General features: G+C 34.4%; 1 protein-coding gene across 4 annotated transcripts in view; it reads right to left on the bottom strand.

Moving 5' to 3' along the window:
• The window catches only part of UNC13C (unc-13 homolog C), a 165,428-nt gene that overhangs the window by 68,490 nt on the left and 68,959 nt on the right, over positions 1–27,979 (bottom strand). For 2 of the 4 annotated variants that reach the window (XM_042824602.1, XM_042824604.1), the window contains 7 exons: positions 27,388–27,393; positions 23,572–23,643; positions 17,381–17,600; positions 11,748–11,975; positions 9,601–9,742; positions 3,052–3,221; positions 1,353–1,468 (listed from right to left, as the gene is read on the bottom strand). In XM_042824602.1, the coding sequence (XP_042680536.1) occupies positions 1,353–1,468; positions 3,052–3,221; positions 9,601–9,742; positions 11,748–11,975; positions 17,381–17,600; positions 23,572–23,643; positions 27,388–27,393 (954 nt within the window). The remainder of the gene's footprint in view (positions 1–1,352; positions 1,469–3,051; positions 3,222–9,600; positions 9,743–11,747; positions 11,976–17,380; positions 17,601–23,571; positions 23,644–27,387; positions 27,394–27,979) is intronic. The other 2 variants (XM_042824603.1, XM_042824605.1) reach the window with 1 other exon arrangement.

Here is a 27,979-nt window from a genome sequence, read left to right as displayed (position 1 = left end):
TATGAAGTTTTTAAATGACATTCTATAAGTATATTTTATATAATCAGCCATATGCTCATTCACTTAGATTTTTATTTTTTTCCTTTGAAGGCTGGCATCAATGAACCATCATTTGGCAAACAAAATACCCAAGACACTAAATGCTTTTGTTGAACTCTAGTAGTGCAGGCCCATGATTCAGCACTTTGATCTATCTTCTTGACATAAGGTCACCTCAGAGAACTGGCACAGAGAGACTGCAACATAAAATAGTGCAGAAACTCCTCTCCTAAATGCCCTTGTTAATCTTGATGTTATAATGCTCACTGGGGAGTCTTTCAACAGGAATTGGATTTGTAACTTTAAATTTCAAATTCACAATTTAAAAAAATATGCTGCAGGGAAACAATTAGAAATATGGAAGAAGCCACTGAAGCACTGAAACATGTGCAATAATGTTCAAGTTTAGCTAACTGTAAGCCAAACCTGTTATTTTATTTAGAGGCAAAGTCATGGAATGCTTTTCAGATTACTGAACTCTGTAAGTATCCATAAACTGCAGATTCGATTTCCTGTCTGCTTTCACTGGAAAACAAACAAACCCCAAACAACAAACCAAGTCTTAAAAGTTTGAAATAATTTAAAATGTTCAAATTAGTTCATAAGAGTTTTGGGGATTATTCTACAAGAACAAGAATATCTGTGGGCACAAATGCTGTAAAAATTCAGTTTTACACATGGTGAACAACAGCATTTTGCAGATGCATACTAGTGATGAACTTTTAGCTAGAAGTTCTCAGAAAATTTAGAATAAAACTTCAGTGTGGACCACTGCTTAAAGCAAGAGGAATCAAATACAAAGAGAATCTCTAAAAGATACAAATCAGTTAAGATTTGCTTTTCATTATTGATAAAAGCAATTTATGCCAGCGAAAAAATATTCAAATTTCTGTGCTTCCTTGTTTGTTTGTTTTTCTTTTTTCTTCATTCCCCCCATCTCCAAAATATGGATAACTGTAGCAGGAATTATGTCCTTTTCAATTAATAGTAATATCTCAGTAGTATGCAGAAATGGTTGTATCATCTTGATGTTAGTAATCATGTTTGTTATCAAAAAATTCCATGACTTCATCTCCTCTTCTGACTCCTTTTAGCCAGAATGATCTGACAGTGCTACATTGCACCGTCTTTGACTCCAAACCTTGATATGCCATCAGTGATACAAAAAGAGAAACCAAAAATGAACTTGTCCTGAAGGAGCAGTTATTTGCATCAGCATTCTAATATTTTCTCACCTCTTTTTTTTCCTTATCTCTGCAACAACTGAATACTAACTTCTATTTAGCTTGCTTCCTTTAACTTCTGCAACATACCTCATGTAAACAGGTGTACTGCACATGGTATGGAGCAACTTTCTCCTCTCCTTCTATTTCAACATTGATTTTCAATCTAAGAGCACCAGAGACAGCTGATTTGTCTGTCCGTTTTTCTGAAAGCAGAAAAATGACGTTAGTAACCACCAAGTATACATACAGTCACACAAAATACACTCATTTTAAAGATAAAAAGTCCTGCTGTTGAGAACAGAGAATACCTTTTAAGTACATCCCATAGATTTCAAGCCAAAAAGCAGGACATCAGGTTATTAAGAATCTTTTCTTCTTTTATTTGCTAAATTCAAAGCAGGCTGCATACCACTTTAAGCAACACATTTGTCTTTTCAATACAAACAATTTTCCATTGCCTATTTGGCATATGAACTAATAATAATAACAACTGTAGTTATTAATATCTGCCACCATTTTTGAAGACTAAATCTGAAATGGTCAAAAACAAAATCACGCCTCTTCCATCTGAGTGATGTGATACCAATATACTGCTTGTGTGTCAATAGGTGCACGTATCAGATTAAAAGTTGTCAGTCTTTTTCAAAATGTTAAATTCCATTTACTGATATTTCTTTTTAGATACTGATTGACTTTTTCTAAGTTTTATTATTTATATAAATCTTTACAACAGCTTAATCCAACAAAATGTTTGAAGTGTTAACATTTGGAAAACGTGATGACACGTTTCTAATAAAAACAAACCTCATTATAAAAAAGGAAATAAAGCAAGACTTTTCTGTAATTGTAAAGAAGCCAAAAACATTTCCAGTTACATTCCTTTTTTTTTTTTTTTTTTTTTTTTTTGCTGGGCAATGAAATGCTATCCAGGAAAACAAGGACCACTAATTACAAAAGATGCTTTACAATTTCAGAAATTTATATTATGTAATTCACCTAACGTGTTTCTTACAGAAAGAAATGTTAAGGAAAATATTTCTAACATGCTTTTGCTACTATACATAGGAGATTAACTTTTAAAGGTCTATTATAGAACACTTAGGGCTCACAAAGATTTTCAGAATTGAGCAAGAGCTTTGCGCTTAGATTTAGATTAAGGGAATGTACTCTGAGACACTTTCATTAATTTATTTCTGGCTCAAAGAATGATACTGCTTAAGACCTGACCAGACAAGAAAGTACCATTGGTAAGGATGTCAGGGAATGTTCTCTTCTGCAACAGATTGCGTTAATTTAAGATTTTGCATGTAAATATATTTCAGATATACAAAACAAAAAACCAGATGAAATAAGTTTTGTGAAGAATGACAGCTCTAAAGCTGTTGAAAATAAAAGATGATTAGGCATAAAAAATGTAATAAAGTGCACAAGGAAAATAATGTGCAGAAGGAAAATACTTGCTAGGATTTTCTATGTGTCTTGATAGAACTGTTTACTGTACGTTTGCCAATGCTGCTGTGAATAGACTGGAGTGATGGCTTTTCTTACACAGTTTTGCTCTTTTATTAAAACCAAATATTTGTCTTTGGTGTTGCTGTGACTAGCTCAATTTCTGTAATTCACCAAAACTCAGAAAAGATCCACAATTTTCAAACTGACCTGTAACATCTGGGATTTAAAAACATGCATATCAGTACTAAAGCTGTGTATTTTGAATTCCCTAAGGCACAGATGTTGAGATAGTACTAAATTTGTTTAAAAAAATAATAATCAAAAAGAATCATACCTAAATTATACCACACATCCATTTCTCCACTCAGTGTTCTTACTTCAATGATTGTTTGCCCAAGGAAGTCATCGGACTCCTTTTTGAAATGTTGTTTTACTCTAGATTTGATGTCATCATCTTCATCCCATACTCTCACTTTTATTCTATCTGTAGAATTATGGCATTCACTGTAAAAATAATAACAAAATAAAATCTATAAGTCAGTTATTACTTTTGTACTGCTATTCATTGAGCTTGACTTCTGTAGAAACATTTTAAGTGATAGAATACCTACAAGTGCAATATTCAGCGAAACAGATGGCCATAGCACACTGCTAGAGAAAAAGGTAGAATTACTACATGTAGAAAGTAAAGAGATTAACTTGAATGAATCACATATACATAAGGATTGCATTTATGAATGTCATGAACTTCTTGTTGAAATTATTAGCATGCTTACAATACGTACTTCTCAATACTTTTAAAAACACCTTCTGAATATTAAAGTCATATAGGGTTTATTTATTTACAAATGTTATGTGGTCCTTCTAGTAGGCCAGAAAAGTAGTAGCCTATAATGTAATAATAAAAAATGTGAGAAAATCCTAATATTTTTAATACGCAGCACAATAGTTTTGAATTTGCAATGAAAAAGCCCAAAAAGCATGCATGAATTTGGCTAAAGACAAAGGAAAAAAAAAACAGCAAAACCCACCAAAAACTAAACCAACCAAGCAAAAAAAAAAACCAAACCCAACAACCAACCCCAAACCACCACCACTGCTGCTTTATTTAAAAGATATGTTACTGTCATCCAAGGTCTCCATTTCCATCATCAGGAGATAGTGACAGACTGCTGTACAGTAAAGAATTGCAAATTCAAGTGGCTTATTAAACTCTCATGAGTTAAGCTGATGTTAGAAATTTCCGAACTTCTGGATGAGTGAGGTGGTTCACTTGTCATCAAGAGTTCCCAACTGGACAAACTTTTTCAGACCTACCTTCATGATAATAGTTTGAGCTCTTGTTTGAATTCTAACACTGCTTAATGATCTATTTCAGCAATTTCAGCATTAAAACAGTAATACTATAACTTATCTCCCAACTGGCACCCCTCAGGGTTTGTTCTAAGAATTAATTAGCAGTAGTAATAGGCTTTAGAAGTACAAAGTGCTTTAAATGTCATTATTACTGTCAGGGCTGATCAGTCACTAAAAATGGTATTCACATCTCACTGTGACATCATTCAGAATCGCAGAAATACTTGTGCCTGTCCATATTCCAAATTTTAACACTGAAGATATCTCTGGTAATTAAAAAATACATCATTCTGTGATTAGCAAGACTAATGAAGCCTGGTTTCCTTTTGTCTTATTACTGCCTTTCCTGACATCTAACAAACTGCAATCATAAACTGAATCTTCTCCCATAATTGGGGTTTTCATAAATTATCCCTTCATATGGACTCCCTAGGGTCTATTATAGGGTGAGTTTCATACCAAGGACACTCTTAGGACCTCATCTCTTGGACTGTCTTTTGCTTTTCTGAGAATGTGACAGAACGACTATTAGGCAATCTAAAATTTTTCTGACCGCAAAATTCAGAAGTTATTAACAAGGACAGAATAAGATAGGAAAATACAGATGAAGATGGATCAATTAAACATTTTTTACATTAAGAAATCAGACTGATCCCAGAATCAAACCATCTGATGTTCCTCATGTGTAGCCTTGAATTACTGATTGACACAGTCCAGAACCACATTTAATTATGCATCCAGTTTAAACTTTAAACAGGAATTTTCTGTGATATAGGGAGATCTAACACTGGTGAGGCACTTATGTGACTCTAATCACCACATCTATGCTAATGAGTAGGTTTTGCTCCCATTTTGTTTCTTGGGGAGGTAACACATATAGAAAGTCATTAAATGGCATTACAAATAATATATTTTATTCTCCTGCTACAGCATATATTTCCCTCTGATGTACACTTAGCTGATTAAGGAATTTCAGATGGTCAGGAATCATGTACTTTTCCCCGATATCCTTTCGTCCTTATCACATTTTTTTCCCATCATTGAAGCATGATGATACCTATTGCTACCTATGTGTTTGCTCACAAGTTCATCTTCTCTAAACCTTTATTAATCAATCAGCTTTGCTTCTATGTTTTTTTGCAAAGTTCATATGCAAGGCCTGCAAACTTGTACAGACTTGTGATGCAAAAAGAGGCTGGGTGGATAAACACCTATTTCTACTGGCCTACCCCACAACAGTTAGATTCCAGAAAGGTTTACCATTAAGCTTACAGAGCTTTCTCTGTATAATTTGCTTACCTGTAAAGAAACACCCTCTCAGGTATAGCACTACATAATGAGATGAACATTCTTTAGACTTTCTGTTCAGGGAGTTTTTTTTCCCCATTCTAAAGTGATACTGCTATAACTTCCCAATATTCTATCACAGTGAAATTCTGCAAGCAATCAGCACAGAAATTTTGTCTGTATCTATTAAACTGTGCAAATACTGCTCTTTAGGGGAATTCTAAACAACATCGAACTGGAGGCCTGAAATTGCCAAAATGTCTCAGTTCATCAGTAACTCTAGAATGAAATATCTGAAATATGATGCAGTTGAACAGCTTCTCTGACTAAAATGGAGACCAACTATCATTGCATCTAACCTACCTGAATGCCATTCAGGGCAAGAAGATACTTTGTCTCATTATGATTGGCCAAACAGCAATACGAAAACTCAGGAACAATCTAGTTCGTACAAAGATAAATTTTTCTCCCTTAAGAGTTGTTGGAAATCTTCCCAGACACAATCAATTGGATTTTGTATCTTCAATGGCATTTGCAGTATACCACGAGGAAATCTCAACAATATCAGACATTAGACAAATTGTAACTGTTTAGTGATGACCAAGATCTTGTCCAGATGGTAATTGTTGTCTTCACAAAAACCTTTTCACTGATCTAAGTGAAATAGCGTACGTATTCGTGCATTGAATAGGGTAACAGATATCCAACAAAACTGTTTACTGGAGACAAAAGGTAGTCTAGTGAAAACCAAAATAGAATTAGTAATACAAAATAATCATCCAGTTATACGAAAAGCTTTTGGAATATACAATCGTAGCTGAGGTGTTAACTTAACGAGAGATCAGAGGAACACAATCCCTGCAGAGTCTGCAAGGCTGTCTGGGGAGGTAGTTTTGCTAGCTAACACTGTCAGAGGAAGATTCTGACAATCTGAATCAACTGTTGAAAATAGTCAAGAAAATCATGAGAGTGGAGAAGACTCCATTAGAGTGTTGGGTGCAGGTAAAATATCGACAGACCTAGAGGTCTGTAAAAAGTTGAAAACTATACAGCCAAAATATTTTTCTCCCCTGTAACTGAGAAAAAAAACGCAACCCTTTTTTGTTTGTTTTGTTCAACACCACCAGAAAAAGGTAGAAAGCAGACAGCTGTAGGATTCTTCATTTGTTCTAGGGTTGAAAAAAATCACCAATCACTGATACTTTGTTACTCATTAAGATAATAAAAAGCCCTTGCTGCCTATAATACATTATTTAAAGAGGCGTCTATAGGTCTATTTACTTTCTTAGCTTGTGTACAAAAAATACACATTCCAAGGAAAGATTCTTCCTCTGATAGTCTTTAGTTGGTTGTTTACTGAATTGCATGCAGGTGTACACATGCTCCCCTTTAATCATAATCTATGAGTCCTCACCCTTAAATCTATCCCATATTTCTGCATCACGGTTGTTTAGCAGAGCTCTATTGAATATGCTGTTAGAAACATTCACTCTCTGCTAACCATACAATTATGTTAGGATTATGTGTAATTCTACAAGCTTGAATACTGCCCTCACTCTACTATGATAGAGCAAATGAGCGCTGGGGAGCCAACATTTGTTCCAACTCCTTGTTTTAGCACACACTGGGAAATTTTAATGAATGTCTCGGTATTATGATTAAATACGCAGTGGTAAGATATTGTGATACGTTTAATCTCTGAATTCAGCATTTAGGAATTGTAAGGATGGTTAGTGTTCAATTATATTCAGGACTGACAAAGGCCACAAATAAAGCCAATTTTAAGTGAAAATTCCTGAGTCAATGACATGGTTATACTGACTACTTCAAATTTAAATCTTATGATTAAATATTTATAGTGTGCTTAATACACTTCAGGTATTCCCTTAATTGAAATTAAATAAGTCAGAGTGATAACCCTTGCAGAAAATGCACGTGTCAAAAATGACTGAAAATGCATATAAGTTCAAATCAGTTCAAATGTATGTAGTTCAAATTCAGGAGATTTAAGCTGTAGTAGCTTTGTTGTTGTTATTTTAACATTATTACTAGGGCAGGAGATTAAAATTTCTGGGTGGAAAAAAAAATAGCAATTTCAAGTTTCCAGTGATTTTCTGGTAGCTCTGCTTACATATTCGAGAAAATAAATTCAGAATTTCATATCAAGTAGCTCATCCAGCTCTAGATATTACACAATTCATATATTTAAATACAAGAAAGTAATTATTCTTCTACCTTATATTACAGTCATTCAATAAGATATGATAGTTGAACAGCTATTGGAGTCATGAAACCCCCACAAAGAAAACACTGTCGGTATATAAGTAGCCTGTAAAAAGTTTCTGAGTGTGAATGTGCTCTGAATTAATTTTTGATTTCTAATATTGGCCTTTGAATCTGTGCAAGGAATGGGCATACGCTGTTTAACACAGATGGACTTTTCTCTGAGAAGTAAAAGTGGCACCTTGGGTCATACGTCTTTCAAACTCACAAGTGGAATGATGATCTCCCCAACCTAAGGCAAAAGATTTTAGTCAAAGAGCAGAGGAGATAAAATAGTTGTTATGCTACATGACAACACTGCACCTTCTTGAAGAAAACAAAGTTTTTTTTTTCCAGATGCTTTTAATGTTCAAGAACCTGAACATTTTTTGTTCAGATTTTTCCCTCCATGTTTTATATGGACAGAAATAATGAGAACTGATCTTCAGAAAGGGAAGGGAGAAGAAATTAAACAACATTACAGCCTGAAGACAATTACTTTTCATTGTGGTGAGTGGCTACTGTGAAATTGTATATTGCATATATTGAGAAACTAGTGGTTCTGAATCCTCACTGGTCAGTGTTCAGGATCCTTAGCAGTCCAGTAAGCTGCTTAATAAAGTCACAGATGCTTATAAAGATGATACATTGCTTTCATAATCACTGGTGCAGGGTTTCATTGGGTAAGTGGTACCAAATTAACATCCGGTTTTGAAAAGTACAATAGGTTTCTATAACATAGACTATTATAATGTATCACCTGTTTGAGTATACTCTCAGTAAGAACAAAAATAAGATTGTATTTTATTTAACAAAGACTGGAATTTCATATCATTTCAAAAATTATTATGATTTTATCTTTCCATAATTTACTACTGTGTTTATTCCATAAATTATCTACTAATTTTATATGATATTATTATAGGTGCTTTCAGAGTTGACAAGAACTTTACTGAAAATTTATACATCTGTCAAAACGAACAGTTCCCTTTCACATAAAATTTTCTTAACAAAGCTAGAGCTTATTTTAGCCTTTCAGAATCCCTTGCTGACTTTGAGTAATTAAGAGTAATTAAGTGCACATCAAATACAGTGGCACATAGTAATCAAACTGAGAAAAAAATAAATGCTGAAAAACTTCTGATACATGCAGAGGAAGAACACTAAGCAAAATGATACTGTTATCAGATCAGTACAGTTCTCAGTCAGGAACGTGTTGTGCCCTAAAACAACGTTTCAAGGAAAGGGACAATACAGTACATGTGAATTGGAATTTCCTCTACTGTAACATCCCTTTCTGAAAGAGATTCTGGGAATGCTGCCAAAATTACAACTGGCACAAAATCATACTGAAACCTTAGTCAACCTATTACAGATTGGAAAATCTACTCTGTGGTCAGGGTTGAACTTCAGTAATGTGCTGACAACAAATGACACCATTATCAGTTCCAGGGCTGTAGCCAAGGAAAGGAGACAGACGGATCATATCAGACTCTTCAGAACTGACCTCTAGACAACACCCAGCCTTGGAAAGGACAACCATTATGAACAACTCAGCCCAGTCTCTGAAGTGTACTAAGTAATGTCAATGCCCCAGTTTCACCTAAGGTAATCATGATGTCCAATAAAGCCATGTTTTAACTCTCATAGCCAGTGCCCGAGGCCCAGGAATGCATTTACATCTTTTAGCACCTAAGGTGAAAGTCTGAATAACTTGTTATCGAAGTTCCTTATAAAATAAGGAACCAAATAGACACCATCAATAGATTCCCCAATAGATACGAGTTGTATGAATACTATAGATACATCTGTAAAAACTCCTACGCTCTCCCCATTTAAAACTAGTTTATTAATACATGGTACCATGCACATGCATGGTACATACAACAAATGCTTTCAAATTAAGTTTTCCACTTGGCAGCATTATATTACCTAAATGTAACGTAGAAAAGTAAGAAACATGATGTTCTATACTTACAAATAGAATTTCTCATCCCATACTGGATTCAAGTTTCCAAAAATAGTCTTTGTTCTCCGTTTGGTTTTGCCAACTTGCACAGTAACATATGGGTCACTTGAGCCAGTTTTGTCCTTAGCTTGTAAGCCCTGAGCACAAAGCACTGCAACAAAAGAAGAGATGTACTTTAGCCCTCATAGCCTTTATTGCAAATAAATAAATGAGACAGTGACAGCAGCAACAGGAAACAAAGCCCTCAGAATGAGGGCTGCTGAAACAAAAATTTCTAGGTCATTTTTCCCAGCTTCTGTTCCTCCGGAGATAAATAAGATTTTTCTAACTTTGTTGGACTGAATAAAATCTACAAAAATGGTTTGATAGAAGAATAATTGAATGAGTCAGTAGAAAGCACAAAAACAAGTATTTTTCTTTCCATGCATAATTCAGATACTCAAACTTTGATTTAATCAGCATGACAACATAATACTGTTGTATAATTTGACTTCAATATTATGATACCTTGAATCATAAAATTTCTTTTTCAAAATTCAAATTAAATTCTTTTTTTCTGCAAATATTCAAAAGATATATAGAAATTTTAAACCCCCAAACTTCCAAAAATCTGCACAGTGGATTATGAAACTAGTCCTCAGGAATGTGATTGCCATTTCTCTTTCTCACTTGAAAGACAAATTATGATGGTTTTCAGAATATTTCCATTCTACCATAAACAGGGTGACAGTTGTATTCATTTTTCTTTAACTGTTTATGTATTTTTCAGCATTTATGCTAATTAATGTTGTATATACACATTTTGAGGCAAGCATAAATCCATATCATTTCCTGGAAAACTCGGGAGAAAGCAAAATTCTCAAAAAGCAACTCATCAAACCCAGAAAGCTGCAGCTAGAACACTTGTGGTTGCCTACTAACATCTGCAGAACTAGGTTTCATTATTTTGCACATACTGTTTAAAATGTCTCAGCAGAAGCATTTAGTAAATATTTTCTGATGTCAATCATTTTGGATAATGAAGCGCCCTCAGTGTGCTCAGAAAAACGGATACATAAAAATGACTGAGTATTCTTACTCAGCACATCATCTCCCTGTGGGAGATCAGCCATACCTGCTTAGCTCAGTATTAAGAAACAACAAAACAAACACACTGTGAGTGGTGAATCACTGAACTGGTTGCCCAGAATCTGCATTCTTTCAAATCTAGTTTGGACAAAGCCTGAGCTGTGTAACTTCCAAGTTAGTTCTACTTTTAATGGAGGGTTTGAATGTACTGGAGATTACCCTTCTAAAATTCCTTCATATGTTACTCTGTGATTCCATAATTAGGCCCTGAATCTGCAAAACTGAAATAGCAATGGGTTTTTCTTTTAAAAAGAGATGAACCAAACATTCAACAATGCGAGTTTTGAACCAACAGTAGTAAACTGGTATTTACTCAGCAGATAGACAAAGTATTTGCATATTTTCTGAGTAACTTTCTAAGATTGCCCTTCATATGCCTGAGTATTCTAATTGCTTGGTTTATAAAGAGCAATAGAGGACAACCCTGTAATTTTTAATGCTGTGAATGTTTGATCATACAAACAATGTTTCAAAAATATCTTATAAAATCTGTTGGGAAGATTACCCTACAGACCGGTTGGAAACACCACCTACAGTCAGAATTGATTTAAACATACATTTTAGCAAGGTTGCTATGAAGCATTGAGAAGTTGCTTGACCCTTAGTCAAGAAATAAAAATAGATGATAAGTCCCATGATCAGCAGGGTCAGGAATTGTGCACTGCAGCATTTATAGCATGTCAGTCATCACAACCTTTAACATTTGCAACTTATCATCACTTGGTAAAAATTTTCTCAAGCACAAGAGTTATTGGTGGGAGGCAGAAGAAACTGAATAAAAGCTTTTTCTTACCTTATAATCTAGACCAGTGTACTAACTAGAGCAGAGGAATATAAAATAGTTTTGCTAATAGCTGTAACTTAAAACTCTTCCAGGTTTGGATGATACAAGTTCAGACATTCATAGATGTACCAAGTATGCCATTTATCATGCAGATCCCATTCTAATTATAATAAATGTTATTCCTGAACAAAGAAAAACGGGAAGGAGAGAACTCTGACAGCAAACGATTCAGAAGAATATTTACCTGTGATAGTTATTTTTGCTGACCATTTGGATGTCCCATCCAAAACACTTTGCTTGGCTGCTTTTGTATACTGTATAAAATCTTCTTTGGAAATATCAAACATTTCCTGGATCACTTCAAACACCTCTGGTCTATTTTTCTCTCTGATCTTCATTCTTTCCTTCATAGCACTAATAATGTTCTGCGTCTTATCTTCTGCACCATGTTTGGAACTTTTCTCAGCAGCTCCTAAAAGGAGAAAAAAGGTCAACACATTTCTTAAAATACTGCTCTCTCAGTTCTTTCTCCCATTTAGAGTCTTTAGCCAACTTTTCTTTTGGTACTGCAGCATCCAAAGCAGGTATATGTTTCATATGGGGAATACCAAGCTACTTATAATTATTGTTTGAAATATCTAAAAATTAGCAATTGCCTAAGTTTAACATGAGAAGTTAATATACACCCTCATTCAGTTACACGTTATATGCAGAAATATTTGTAGAACCAGTACTATTCAGTACTGATCAGTACAGTCAAAACATCAGAATATCTAATGGCTCTTATATGGTTAGGCATGCTGATTCTTACAGAAGCATGTACAGAAGTGTTCAGTATCTGGGTCTATTTGCTCTGATCTTGCCTTTGTTATTAGCTGAAATGCCATAATGTGTTTAAAATTTCTTCTTCAAATTGCGTGTACTTTTTTCTCTAAGTCAGCACAGTGCAATATTTTCATCCCTTTCTCCTTTCAGAACAGGATGATACAGGAAACATACTTGTTCTATTATGACAAAAATATTAATAGCAAAAATAATATTTAAAACTGCTAATGTTTCTATTTCATTTTTCAGAGAATTTAAGTTTGACAGTAAGAAGATTACTCTGGACTCCTACTATGCTCTCCAGCAGTGGAAATCTAATGAACAAATGAAAAAGAAAAAAAAAACCCACAAAAAAACAGCCATAGCTGCTTATTTGACCACTTCCAAATACATCTCATTTGCTGACGCTCATAGAAAGTTTTTCATTCCTTCCTTGTACAGCGTTCATATATATGCTTATATGTAGATACTGTAATTATCACATAAATCCTTTTAACTAAGGCATTCAGAATCCATTGAACTTAAACATTTAGATTAGCTTGAGACTACCCTAACTGCCAAAACAGGTCAGTAGTGGTGACTTGACATCCTCACTCCAGAGCAGAGTGCAATACATTGTTTCCCTTTTTTTAAACACCATGAGTGAGCAAAGGAGTGTTTCAGGAAGCTCTATGCTAATGGAGGAAATTCTGGCAGCTATGGAAGCCATCCTTCCATGTCCAGCCTCTAACAGAGTGAATGTGACCTTCATGTTTCTGCTGAATAGATTAAAGGAAATGTTTTTCCAAGAGTTTCAACACTGTGACCATCCAGGGAAGGAATACTGTGTCTAATAGAAAAATGAGGATCTGGAAAAAATGAGATGGGGTTAAAGAATTTCATGAAGTCTGGTTTTGCATACTAAGAATTATGTGAATCTCCATTACCCTGCTCTTAACAGCTGCAGGCCAGGGGTAGGATTCAAGGGAGAGATTTGTAGTCTCCTTCCTAGTATAAGTAGAAAGATACAGCTGTATTAATAGATAAAAACACCAGGGCAGAAGAAAGCAGAGAATCTTCAAACTAAAATCAATATATTTGCAACAATATGCATTGCGTTGCTGCAAAGGCATGCGTCAAGTACAGAGAAACTACAATGATGGAACTGTCAGTTTTAAGACAGAACAACACTTCCTCGTTATGTGTTGATACCTGGTAATCATTCATGTCTTCTCTGGAGTATAATATTACGGCACATGTTGCTTTCACAACACTAACAAATGTCAAAAACATGGGAACAAAACTTAATGGCAAGCACTAAATTTTGATATTAAAACTTAGTCAACACAATACCTGAGCTTGTGTGCTATCAAAATTCATGGTTCTTTGGAAAACACTGAGTGACCACCCAGCCAAAGAATATACTACAAGTATGGAACAGAGATTCCATTTCTCAGTAACATTTTTGTTATTGGTAATTTCAGTGAATATATGAGGAGATACAAGATAAAGTATGTTATCCAAATGAGAATAACTTTAAGACTATATTAATCTATGGTGGTATGTCAGGTTTAGTCTATAAAATAGTTCCAGAAATGAAATAAAAATAGTCAAGCAATTTGCTGGTTTTGAAGTCCCAGACCAACCACTTCAGATTTTAGTGCTATATAACAGTATTTCAGTGTTGTACAAGGAGACCCTGTTGTTATGGGTTTGATCCATTATTCTTCTCAGGAGATTTCTGGAGAGATTTCTGCTTTGAAATTATAACCCATATCAGAGTCACTTTAAAGCCAAAAGAAAGTTCTCCTTGTAAAGTGTCATTTGTCTGTCAGATTAAGTGTTCCCAATCAATGCCTCTGCAATACATATTGTATTGGAGTAACTTGTGTGCTCTTGAAAAAAAGTGTCAATACTTATTTTGCAGGTGAGTATGAGGAAAGGAACTCAGACATTTGGCCAGAATAGTATTACAAACAGCTGACGCATAAGCTGAAACCCCCATCATACTAAGCTGGCTATTCCAATTCTTGATAGAAATCTAAGGCCAGATACAAGAATAATAAATAATACTTTATAATTAATGTCATATTGTCATTTGACCAAAGGAGTACTGAATTCTAGCTCATGGTTTTAGATGCTGTTTCAGAGTATGTGGCAGTAAGCATCATAATCATCATCACTATCACTATTAGCATCAAGCATTTCTCAAAAAGTTTGTAAAAACATTATCTAGTTAGCATTCTAAACACAGCTCATGAAAGGTACAAAGGATTATGGCTCCTTTTGAACGGATAGTCAAATTATGACAAAGATATGTTAAACACCTTGCTCTTCAATTACAATTCAGATATTTCAATGCTTTACTCAATTTAGAGGATCTCAGTTCATTTCCTACAATACCAACAATTTTTTTTATGGCCTTTTTTGAGATTCTCACAGCTTGCAATGAGTACCGAATCAATTATCAGTACACCTACAGTTGGAAAAGACTATCTTTCAGCATAAGATCTCAGCAAAATCTTAAATAACTGCAATCTTATAATTTGCTCTCTTTATTGTTTTCATTGTGTCTGAAGCATGACTTCTCTCTCTTTTTTTAAAATGTCCTCTGATGTGCAAAAAGAGATATATATATAAAAAGTAAAGGAGAATGGCATAAATTCATAAGATTGAAAAAATGTAGGATGAGATTCCAGATACTTATGATATCAAATAGCCAAAAGGCTGTCAAAGTATTTTCCATAGCCAGTAACTCTCAAGACATCCTGGAAATCTGTTGGTCTAATTCACTTAAATTTAAAAATAAATAAATAAATAAAAATTGATGTTTAAGTGATAGAATAGAATAGTTTAGTTGGAAGTGACCTTTAAAGATCATGAAGTCCAACTACCTGACCACTTCAGGGCTAATCAAAAAGTTAAATCACATTACTGGAGGCATTATCCAAATACCTCTTGAACACTGACAAGCATGGAACTTCAGACATGTCACTAGGAAACCTGTTCCACAGTTTTGCTATTCTCACAATAGATAAATGCTTCCTTATATCCAGTCAACCTCCACTGCTGCAGCTTTGTGACATTCCCATGTGTACTGCCACGGGTTTCCAGGGAAAAGAGACCAGCACCTCCCTCTCTGCTTCCCTTTCTCAGGACTAAACAAATGCAGTACTTTTTTCCAGACTAAACAAATGAAGTATCCTCAGACTCTTATAAGCCACGAGGAGATTCAGGACACTGAAAAATTAGGAATACAAAAAGAACTTAATACTACCATGAAATTAAATACCAGATGGAGAACTATCTAGTAATTTTATGTCAAGAGACGATCACTGGGCTGATTTGGAAACTGTGACAAGTTATTCCTGAAGGATGAAGGAAATCAACATTTTCTATCTTCTCTTCCAGTCCTTTAGAAAGCATGGATATAACATCGTGAACCATGGACACGTCCCGAATGGCAACTGTGTATTCTCACAGAAAATCTTCTGATTTTAGAGACATTGTAGATAAAATTGGAATATGCTTCAAAATGCAAGTTTTAAGTTATAGTCAAAATAAATAAATAAATCAACATATCTTTCAATTTCTACCAAGACATTTACTGCAACAGCTTTTATATCTTCTGTTGCTGACAGCTAGCAACGTCTTTATTTGTGCACTATTGATCAGACTAATTAAGGCAATATAACTTGCATTGCACAATAAGATAACAAGCCCCTTCCACCTTAGGGACTAATACAAAAACAGCAAGATTAGAATCAATTCTGATTTAATATTGCAGCTACTGTTAGAAAGGTGCATCTTGTTGAATAAGAGAACTCTAATGAACATAGCACTGATTTTTTTAAACCTAATTTAAAACAAGGTATTGATCTTACAGAGCTTATGATGGTAATTTGTTTCTATGGTGTATATTACCAGTAGCTACACATAAAAAAACCCCAAACAATCTTTTACAACTAAATTGTTCACTGTTTCCAGAATTATTATCACAAAAATCTAGCAGTTCTTTTTTAAAATTTTTGTAGGTTCTCATCCAACATATTTGTAAAGATTGTAAAAAGGCAATACGGCTCTCTGAAGTATTACTTCCATTTTTGTGCTGAGTGCTGGCAATAGTCAGTGAGCCAGTAAAAAATTGGGGTGAGGTTTGCTTCAAAGAAGTGAAATGTACAAAAAAAAAAAAGCTAATATTACACAATGTTTTTAGCTAAGCTTTAAGTAGTACAGGAATGGATGCATCTCATTCCAACTTCAAGTTTGTTGCACCTAGAAAAGCAGTTCAGCTGTTATCAGTTTGTAAGCAGTGGGAAAGGTGGAGCAGGAAGAATTGTGATCAGCATGTAAATACTAACTCAAGGTGTTGTGCCATATCCAAGTAAAGGATTACCAGTTTTGAGTGATACTAAGATCTTAGCCCCTCCACAGATGGGTTTCAACATGAATACTCAGAATCAGCTCCTGTATCCTTGAAAAACACAAAGTAAAATATGACCAAACTGGAGGTCACGTGAACACAAATACAAAAGGTATCACACTGTAATCTTATTGACTTGCTTATAGTTTCCCAATCTTAGAGACTGGAGAAAAAGATTTTTAAAAGGGGGCTATTTTATCTGAATTCTAGTCCCAGAGGAGTTCCTGTATTACTGTTTGGTAAGAAAAAGATCTAATTTAATCATACTTTCGTGTTTTTATTACTGAAAGCACATTACTATGACTACAATGAATATCACACTACTGTTTCCTTTATCTTTGCCCTTACATATCTTGAGTCGAAACAAGGAGTTACCTCATACAATAAATTCCTCTGGATGTTGCCATTTGCAATGCAAAGTAGATAATATACTGATGCTACAGAATTTTGTTACTGACCAGCAACATTCAGTACATTCCAAGGACAAAAATAACATTCACAGTTTCTAGCTAGATCCTAAGCCATTGAAAATCAACATGCCTTCACCAGTATCTGATGATTTGGCCCTTCACTTCAAGAAATATCTGATCGTACAGATAAAATAACAGTGTCAAGTACTGCAAAGTGTTAGCTGTCCACAAAATACTCACTCTGCAAACAGTCAGCATTTAGGAGGTCTTGGCACTTTTCATGACATTTAACACCACATTCTGTGCATCTCATTCCTTGCCTGGCTATGCCCCAAAGTAGACCTTCACATTCGTAACAATATGTAGGAGTTGTTGCTGTCCAAACTTCAAAGTTATGAGGTGTAGTTGATGAAATTGGGTAGATCAAGGCCTGCAATGTCTTCTTGAAAACATGTATTTTCTGTTGAGTGAGAAAAATATATCAGGACTTGAGCTGAAGTACTGCTTCATGCAAGTGAACTGAAGTTAAACTGCATCTTATTAAGTATATGTTATTACATTTACAATGTCATAGACATTGAAGTATGAAGTTATCTCTGAAATAATCATTTTCTCATTTTATTCTTCAGTTATTGTTATTGACACTTTTTACCTAATAAACTAGAATAGTTCATACTCTTAAAAATATACATCCATTTTTTGGACTTCTTCTTTGGCTTAGCATCCATGTTCAGTTCTAGCAGGAGAACATTTATTTGCTGATTAGAATTACAAACAATCTAAATCAGCTCCACAGTGCTTAATGAGCTAAAAACTAGAAAAAAAAAAGAAAAAGAAAAAAATAGTCACTGAGAAACAGTGGTCTGATTTACTTGTTCAAGGTTTTCCAGCCACACAGATCTGCTACTTTTTTTTTCCTTACAAATCCAATTGATTTGTTGAAGATGAGAAAAACTCAGCAGTATATAAGTAGAAACTGGACTCCATACACAAATATGACCGGTTCTTTTTTTCATTAAATGTACAGGTGCCTGCTACAAATGTTTTAGAAGCTCTAGACCTGTTAATTGTCTCTCTTAGTAAAAGATATTTCAGCCCAAGATATTTCAGAAAATCTGTTCTGCCATCACTTCATCTTCTGCAGATATAACCCAAGGCAGCCATATGCTGGCTGCATGGCTGTAGCAAACTAGGAAAAAGCACTTTGGAATTGGTATTATTTGTCAATGTGCTTTATCTCTACTTTTACAGCTCTGATAATAAGTATAAAAAAGGCAAGGTTAGATCAGAATACCAATTCAGGGGAATTAACTGAATTCAAAAGCTTGAGTTTAAGAAACAACAAATAGCTTTACTGTGGAGCTAGAGAAACAGAAAAAGAATTTAAACTAGAGCCAATGAAGTGCAACAATTATTCTGTGAACTGTGTATTCCTTCCCTAAGAAGTGTTGTAGCTGCAGTTGTTTTCAATTGATTATACTCTGTTAAGTGCTCATTAACACTCATAATTTTAACATTTTCTCAGCGGTGGGAAGTGCATTTCAAGTACAAGGTATTACTCTCTCTAATAGTATGTTGACATGTTCTTGCACTTAATTCTTCTATTTATATGGCTACATCTCACCTCAAATGTGGGATAACGTGCTAAAAATAACTTATAAAAATATATCTGTATAATATTGCACATTCATAGCCATGAAACAATGAATTTACTGCCTTGCAATCATAAATCAGAACTTCATAGGTTCAAGCACTACAAGTAATAAAAGCAAATGTTGTTAAGTAGCTTAGGCTACAAGAGCTCTGATTGACATTGCTAGTTAAGTACTAATAACAGCTTCTGTCCTGTGATGTCAGACATTTCATTGATCCTAGCACCTGAGAACACTGTAAAACTAGGAAGACATGAACATACAGCAGGAATGACCAAAAGCTGCATTTTAACTTTAGCCTTTCCTAAAACATCAGCCATCTAATAACTCCTCAAAAAGCAAGCAAAGTCCACTTTGGTTCAGTTTGGAATACTCTAGCAAGGACTGAGGTAGCCACAAACCATCAAACTTCTTTGTACATGTATCCATCCCCACCTCCCATGGAGGCTGTGGAGACCAAAAAGAAAACTTCAAAAATGACCCAAAGTTAATTTATGCCACTTGCTGAGGAATTGTGTTTCTTGCGAATCAGAAGCCATCACATCTTTGAAGATTCGTGTGTAGATCAATCTTACCCATCTGAACTCTGGTAATATCAGAATAAATCTTACGCTTTCACCCTGTTAACTTCACTGATCTTTTCATAAAATATAAATCATTTTGGTATTTTGCCACCAACTTTCATCTGCTTCTGAAAGGGCAGCAGGTAATGAAATAGCACAGCTCAACAGCTGAACCAGCCTTGAAATAAACATCTGAAGGTAAATGATGTTTTCAGCTGAAAGACACAGTCTTTAAATGAGTTTTGCTGCTGAACATGATCTTTCCCTTTCTAATTATTGTTAATAAAACAAAGTATGGTTGTAAAGGAAAATTCTATTTATATTTTTGTTCAGAGGCTTTCTTTCCTAATACTCTGTTCTATTTTAAAGTATGTACCATGTGCATTCACTGAACTCTAAGCATGGTAACAGCACATTGAGGAGGATTCTCTATGTATCTGCTTATCTTTCCAAGTGATGTTTATTTTTGTTGTATTTTACTTCAGATGATTTATCAATGTCACCCAACATATTATTTTCACAAACTTGTTGCTCCACCTCTTTGCTCCTCTTTGCTCAGCAAAGTAATTAAATGGATGCTGAACAGCAAACATGTGCTTCAGTTTCACTTAAGTTAATACTTTGACAGTGTTTAAAAGGCCTTTGGATCAGTGCTTGAAAACACAAATTCAATGTGTCAAGACTGACACACTCACTAATATGTTACATTAGAAGGATAGTGGTGTAGGTCAGCAAGGCTCAGCATTTATCCTCATCTATTGTTTTAAGTAAGTGACATTGGATCTTTTTAAAATAAAATATGAAATAAAAATTAGTTCCAGTAATTCCTATACTGAAGGCATTTTGATAATGATTTTCACCAGCCAAACAACCTGTTTTCACTAGTGACACTAACATTCCCTCTGGAAAAAAGTTGAAAAGTAAAAAAAACAAAACAAAACAAAACAACAGAAAAGCCATAATTAGAAGTATGCTTTGCCTGAAGAGAGCCTTCCTCCTTTAAGTTCAGCAGTAGATGCTGCTTCATCTGGTTTCATGGACATCATCTGAAGAGTTGTTTTATCTCTGAAAGTATCTTTTTGTTTCTGTATCTTGCTCTACTTTGTTTTGATTGGGCCTTAGGGCACTGAGTTCTGCTGCCTATTTGCAGACTAAGCAGAAAAATATTAATTTTCACCTGCTTTCAATGTTGAAGCCAGTTTAATCTGTATCATTATATCTACTGTAGAACGAGCATTTCAGTATGTTTAGAGAGGGATAGCATAAGACTGATTTTTCTTATTCACCTCTTCTGTGAGGTAACCTTTTATATTTTTCTTCTTAAACATTTCTGTTTCTAAATTGTATTTGTAGTCTGTTTCTCCACTAATGCTTTAAAGAGTTCTTAAGAAATTTCTATTTCTGAAACAATTTTTCATGTGGATTGGCTCAGACTGAAATTAAAAGAGAATAATGGCAAAAAGACAAATTCAGCATATTTTCCCTTTCAGTTTCTCCTAGGATAGATCATAGTACGTTAGTTTTTCCTGATTGACAGTAAGCAGTGGAGAAATCTTTGCACTGAGCTGTCCCCTGAGATTTTCTGTTGTTTTTTCTTTTTTTTTTCTCCTGAATAGTACATCTTAATTCAGAATCTACAAGTGTATCTTGCTAGCAATTTATACTGGCTCCATTAATTTACACTTTCAGTCCCCTAGCATCTAAATATGACAGCTTTTGCATGAGGGCTGACACGTATGTGAGTAGTTGAACCTGAACTTACTGCAAAAAATTGTAATATTCATGAATGATATCTGCTTGCTTTGTAGATATTATTTAGTAAAACATATGAAATATCCTAGGGTCTTTCCACTGAACTCAGGTATTTCTGTGTCAGCTACAACATGGCTGGAAAAACTTTTCTTTTCCGCTGATTCCTAGACAGAAGTCTGTTTTCTACAACTTTCCCTCTGCTTCACACTGCTTCTTAAGATCCCACAGCAGTTTGTTCCATCAACCTTTCTTGCTATTTTGAGATTACAGAACAAAATGAATAATGTTTCCACTGAAAAATCATCTCAAACAACAGTTGCTTCCTCTCTCAACAATCCACCCCTGAGCATCAGCAAACCATTCCTTTACGATTACCATATAAGCATAAAAGTTTCACAACAAATCAGGGAGGACTGATGAATGTGCTTGCACTTGCACTGTGTGTTTCAGTCTGCTTTTTCATTCTGCTACGGACATTAACAACAATAAGAGAAAAACTATTTTTTTTAATTATTTTTTTTCAGTGTAGGGTATGTTTTAGAAGATTCTATATGCATAAGGATTTTGAGGAACACAAAAGAAGCCTTTGTTCCTTCAAATTAGTAACTTCCCTTCTTAAGCATGATGAGCTCAGCCATATAAATTTGCAAGCATCACAATCAAAAAATTCCCTGAATATCATCTGCCTTGTTTTTGTTCAAAATAATTCTCTTCTGCAAAATCTAAGTGAAGTAAAAATTGGATAACAACACTTAGGTTTTACTACTTATGAGAACGTGATTTTTTCAAAAGGTAATCCAGGTAAGCTCTTGTATGAAGTAAAATCTTTGACTAGGATCACATTTTTTATTGATAAGAATTACATTAACAAAATTCAAAGAATGTCTGTCATCCATAAGGACTTAAAGAAGCCTGCACAGAAACACTGCAGAGTCATCTCACTCTTACTGACGGCGTGATCTCTTTAGATGTTAATAGCAGGCAGGTAAAAAGGATGGTGAAACTGGACACCCTAAAATTAAGAATTTCCACCAAACTATTTTGTGAAACAAAGGTTTTTTGCACAGTCATTTCTGACTGTCATGGATGCATGTCAGCAGAAGCAAACCTTGGAAGTAATTCAGCCATCACTGTGGGGCAGATTGCAGTACAGGGTTTACAATAACATTCAAAAACAAGTCTGGGTCAAAGAGTTGAATTTGTACAAACAATAGACTGTTTTACCAGACTTCTTAGCAGAAGGTGACATAGAAATCCCCATATTTCATTCTCAAAGTAAGGTTTTTATTTCAGAAGTTTTTCTACACTGTTTCCCCCCCACATTTTTCAATACTTTCATGCTTTCTGCTAACTCTGGCAACAAAAAAGTAACATGTTATTTAAGGACAACTTTATTTTTCTGTTTTACACCTACAAATTTCTATGTTAAGAGAAACAGTGAATAACTTTTACAGGTATATTTTCACTGTATCATTCAGAATTCGTAGGTCTTCTCTTAGCCTTCTCCTCTCCATGTAGAACAGACCTCATTTGTTTGTTCTTTTCTTGCATGTGATTACATCTGCATTTTTTATGTCTTGATCATACTTTTTATGATTCTTAGCATTGTGTTTTGAGCTATGCAATGGGCTCTGCAGCAGCATAATGAATCCTAGGATATTCCTGTTCATTTCTATCAATTCTTAACATTCTGTTTGTCTTTTTGACTTGCCTTTGGTACTAAATTATCTTTTCAGACACGTATCTCTAACCACAACAAGATATATTTTTTATGGTGCTGATAATGGTAATAGACAAACTGCATGATTGAACAGCTAATTACATTTCTTTCCTCATGTGTTACTTTTCAACCAGAGACACCAAATTCTATAACCTCACCATTTAATGTTCTGAATTTTCCATGCAATTCTTTGCATTTGGCTTCAGTTTTGAGGATCGGAATTTCTAAATGCGAAGGATTCTGAACAGCAGTTAGAGAGGGAAATGCAAATATCGCAGCATATGGGGGCATTTGCAGAAGACAAATTGACAAACGACAATCAATTTCTGTCACAGTGGATCAGATAGTAAATAGAATAGAAAAATTCAGTTGTAGAGAACCTTCAAAGTCCTTCTAGTCCAACTTCCCAACTTCTTTAGGGATATCTAAACATTAAAGCATGTTATCAAGTGCATTATTCAAATGACTTTTGAACACAGGCGTGGTTGAACACAACCACCTCTCTCAAAATCCTGCTCCAGTGTTTGACTACCTTCAAAATAAGCAACTTTTTCCTAATGGTCAATCTGAAACTCCATTGGTGCAGCTTTGTGCCATTAAGGTCCCCAGAAGTCCATGCACAATTAAGGAAATGCACATGCATGCAGTTTTACCCTGTTTAAGAATGAAATAATTTCTAAGAAGCTCTGATCAAAAACACCTCCATTGTTTCAATGAATTAAATCTGCCACTGAAAGCACTTACCATTTCCTCATTGTTTATTGATGTCCGGATGAGCATGGCCATAGAAATACCAGATTTTCGAGCTGCAAGCGTCTGCAAAAAGCAAATGAAAAACAGTTAAAAATTATACTGCAACATAAACTTTGGAATCTAATGAAAAGTAAGCAGATTAGATTATGCTAAACTAATCATATTTAAGCATAACTGCAGGAGTTACAGACACTTTTAGCTAATGTTTGTAGTGCACAACTTCTGAGTTTTCAGTACACAGTGGAAGCGTGCTTCACATCATCACTGTTTCTTTCAGCAGTGCCTAGCTGAGCTGCCAGTTCTAATATAAAACCTGTTAACCTGCTATACAGGGTTTCTGACTCCGTTTTTTTTTTTTTTTTTTTTTTCCCCCTAAATCACAGGCTGTCACTTTTTCTGCTTTACCAGTCAAGTCAAGTAAAAAGATAGGCATCCTGCCCTAATTTGGAAACTGTGCTTGCAGCAACATGGGAGATCATTTTGCAAGTGTTACATTTCAGGTTGTCACTCCAGATAATATCTTGTAATTCAGTCAGCACTTTTTTTAAACAGCATAGATATGTATAAATTTCTATCTGCCTTAAATAAAAAAGTCTTAATGAAACCTAAAACTTTTTTCCTCATAGGCACATTCATTCATTCAGTGCTCTGAGTAGGTATCCGAAGAAATACTCTGGTTATTTCTTCATAGGTTTAGTTCAGTTTAGCAGAAACTTAACTAAAGTTAAGTTAGTTAACTTTAACTAACTTTAACTAACTTAAATTTAGGAGGAAAAAGGCTCTGACTCTATTCCCTTGATCACAAGACAAGTATATTAATATCTGCCAGTTCATTTCTGGTACAAAGATTATAACCTTGTTGTCCTATTATGATTAATATGGCATGTGTAGAACACCTTTTTTCTGCTAAACTGTTAATGGGTTAACTAAACCTATGATATTAAATTATTAAATTATTATCACTTTAGCCAGATCATTCTTAAGGACTAAAGAATTCTGCTTGTATGTCCATCTCTTGATTTTATTTCTGCAAATATGGCAAATCTTATCAGTTTGGGCCAGCAAGATCAAAAAAATTACAGGAGAGAAAACTCTCACCTTGCTTTTTCAGACTTTCTGTGACAATACCAAACTCTACAGTACCTAGATATCAAAGCGATGAACTCAAGCAGAACAGGATCATCAAGAAGAAAAGAAAACTTTTATAATGATTAGAAGTTAGGGTTAAAAATAATGACTAATATTAAAGATAACTATCTCCCCAACCCTCTTGAAGCATGTGTTTCTTCTTGAAGTCTTGGAAAGTAGCCATCTATATTTACTTCCCTGAAGTATATTGCTTCTACGGTTTTTATCTCTAATATTCATATCCCGTACACTCAGAAAGTGATTTGATCCTTTTAGTTCTAAAAACACAGTGATACCCATTCTAGGGGCTATAGGACAGTGTGGACTACATATCAGGGCAGGAATATAAGAGGCATAAGAACATTAATCTTGAATATAGAGCAGTGAATCATACTATGGTGTGCTCTCAGCAATCTATCTGTTAATGTATGTGAGCCAGCAACACAGCAACAGTTACATGCTATTTTTCTGTAAGAAAATACTCAAATTAGGGAAGTAATTTTGATCCTTTCACATGTCTGTGAGGTCTCAATCTCCAAGAGCTGTGCCTGGAATCATGTAACTCACAGTTTTACTCTTTAATCGAAGTGTGCCTAAAATCACAGTACAGTGTCCTGTATGTCCTATACACAAACAGATTAATAGGTTGTTCTTAATGAAGTTTGTAATGCTGGGGCATAAAAGAAGATAGAGGATTTGTGAGAAAGCAGAAAAGTTAACAGCCATTATGGATTAAAAAGGGATTGTTTCTATTTATACATCTCTGTCAGAATTAAATACATCTTTAAGAGAAGGCACACAAAATGTTTCTGTTCTCAAATGCTTTAGGTGGTAATAAATCAACAGCTAAAGTACAAAACTGAGATAGCTAGGTGACTTTTCTTAAACAGGCGATGAAACAAGAAGAGACTATTTTCCAAAGAGGGATGGAAAGATGCTGCCAGATTCACTTGTGGGAAATAAGGTGACAGATACAGAATGTACCAAAAAATATATATTCCACCATACCCTCCCCCAAATACAAGCAAGGATTAAAGGTTCCTGAAGCTAGTCATTTCAAGCCTTGAGGGAAGAGGGCCAAATTGCCAGAATGTCAGAAGAAAAGGGTCAGAAACACTATTTTCCTTTGAAAGGAGATAACACTGGTCCAGCAGTTTACAGTTGCTAACCCCATCAAATGGTTCAGATACCATGTCTCATGTCTATCAATATATGATAATTTGAGTTAAACAGAGTAAAAAATGTCTATGTAGGTACTATTTCATCATGAGAATATTGCCAGAAATATATAAAGGAAAAAACCCAATGATCAAATAACCCAAAACAATAAGGTGGTTATAAAAGAGAACATAATCTATTTAATTTTTATGTTCTTACAAATCCCTGCTACAGAATTTAAAATAGCTTATGCTCCTCTTTGCGCTCATGAATTTTACGCCTCCTAAAAACTTGTAACTACACTATCTTATGTATTACCTCTAAATTTGCCTTTGCAGATTAAATAAATAAATTAATAGACTAGAAATCATTCTACCAAATTCTTTGAAAATTGTAACTATAAGCACGAGAAGATTAGACTAAAGCTACAATTAAGTGTTAAATGAAAATTGTGTGGGTGAAAAAAGAGCCGCCTGTCTTGACTAAATAGAAGAAAGCTGAGTTTTGAAAAGCTGAAGTAACAGGGAGGAAGAAGAAGGCAAGCTAACATTCTTCAGCTATTCACATATGTAGGCTGTGCCATGCAAAACTCATTCCTCTGTTTCTGAAATTGATTTCAATTTTGCTGCTCATCTTTTCCTTCACGAGCTTTTTCTTCAACAGAATCTATAGATCACTTGCACCAAGAATCAACATACTTGCAACAAAATATTTGATAATGCTTTACAAATACTGTTTTTCTTTTTCTTTTTTAATGTAAAGCAGAAGCTATCCACTGGAGAAGAGTGTCACAAAACTCCATTTTCAACATTTAAAAGCAGCACTATTTCATAACTGTGTCTGTTTGAGCAAGTAGAGGAAGTTCATTTCCCTAAAGATCTAGATTCCATTATTTGGAAAGGCAGGCAGGAGCAGAAGATATTGTCTTAAGAAATTGTACACTATTTTGAAAACGTAGATAATATGCTGAGAACGTGGAAACTATGCAGAGGAACAGAAAGTGCAAAGGGAATAGGAGAAAAAGGAGGGACCTTTACAGACACAAAAGTCAATGGAAAAAAAATATTTCCATGGTGCAATTAATTAGTTGTCAGACTAAATTAAGCCATAACACTTAAGAGTCTATCTCTGGTGGGAAATATATATTTTACAAGAGAGAACAAATAATCCAATGGATTGAAACAAAAGTATTACAAATTAGGGAACACTTCTAACCTCTAGCCATTCAATAACGTTGTTCAGTTCCAGAGGGACATGACTGGGTTTCAAACAATCTTCCTACGTTATCAGAAAGCATATTTGGATTACATAGATAAATGTGAACTTTACCTACTAATTTTAGCACATATGATGTGGAGGACAAGACATCTACATAAGACATAATTTTACTTGGATTAAATGCTTGGTCTTAAAAAAATAGGTTCTCTATTTTGCAATAAATGGCCAGCATAAAGAAGGACATGCATGAAATTCCTGAGACCTATTATATGTTAGAATATTTATCAGTATAAAAGCACTTACCATAGCCTGAAAAATCCAGACACGATAGGAAAGAAATAAGAGAACATTAATAATTTGCCTGATTTATTATAAAATATGAAATGATATCTATTCCATTCACTGTCAGAAGAGAATAGCACTCATTTCAAGCAGTATTATTTTTATGTCTCTGAAATAGTTGTAAGTGAACATAAAGACCATTTACAGTGTATCACATCCTAGAAAGACTCAAGAATTAATTTACTAAATTAAATGAATTATTTTCAAATAAAACTAATGAAACGTCAAAGCTGAAAAGGAGTTTGCTTGTAATGCATGTATTTTCAAATATAAATAATATCTCAATATTTCACCCTAGATCTGAAATAAGTTTACCTAGTTATGAGAAACTTATTTTAGATTTACAGCAGCAAAAACTGAGATGTACTATGAGTTGCTGTTTTAAAATAACATACAGCTAGATAACACATTGTTAAAAGGCAATTATATGTTCATAATTATTGAATTCCAGAATAAGTTGCAGTTTTACGAATCTTACTTCCAGTCAGAATTACAAGATGGAATTTCTCCAGGAATAATTATCCTTGAATGACTGGACACCAAAACAGTAAAC

This window comes from Centrocercus urophasianus, unplaced genomic scaffold (genome assembly GCF_019232065.1).
Source record: "Centrocercus urophasianus isolate 14NV4802_14NV808 unplaced genomic scaffold, USGS_Curo_1.0 seq_23, whole genome shotgun sequence".
Taxonomy (NCBI): Eukaryota; Metazoa; Chordata; class Aves; order Galliformes; family Phasianidae; genus Centrocercus; species Centrocercus urophasianus.
This window is presented reverse-complemented; position numbering and strand designations above follow the sequence as displayed.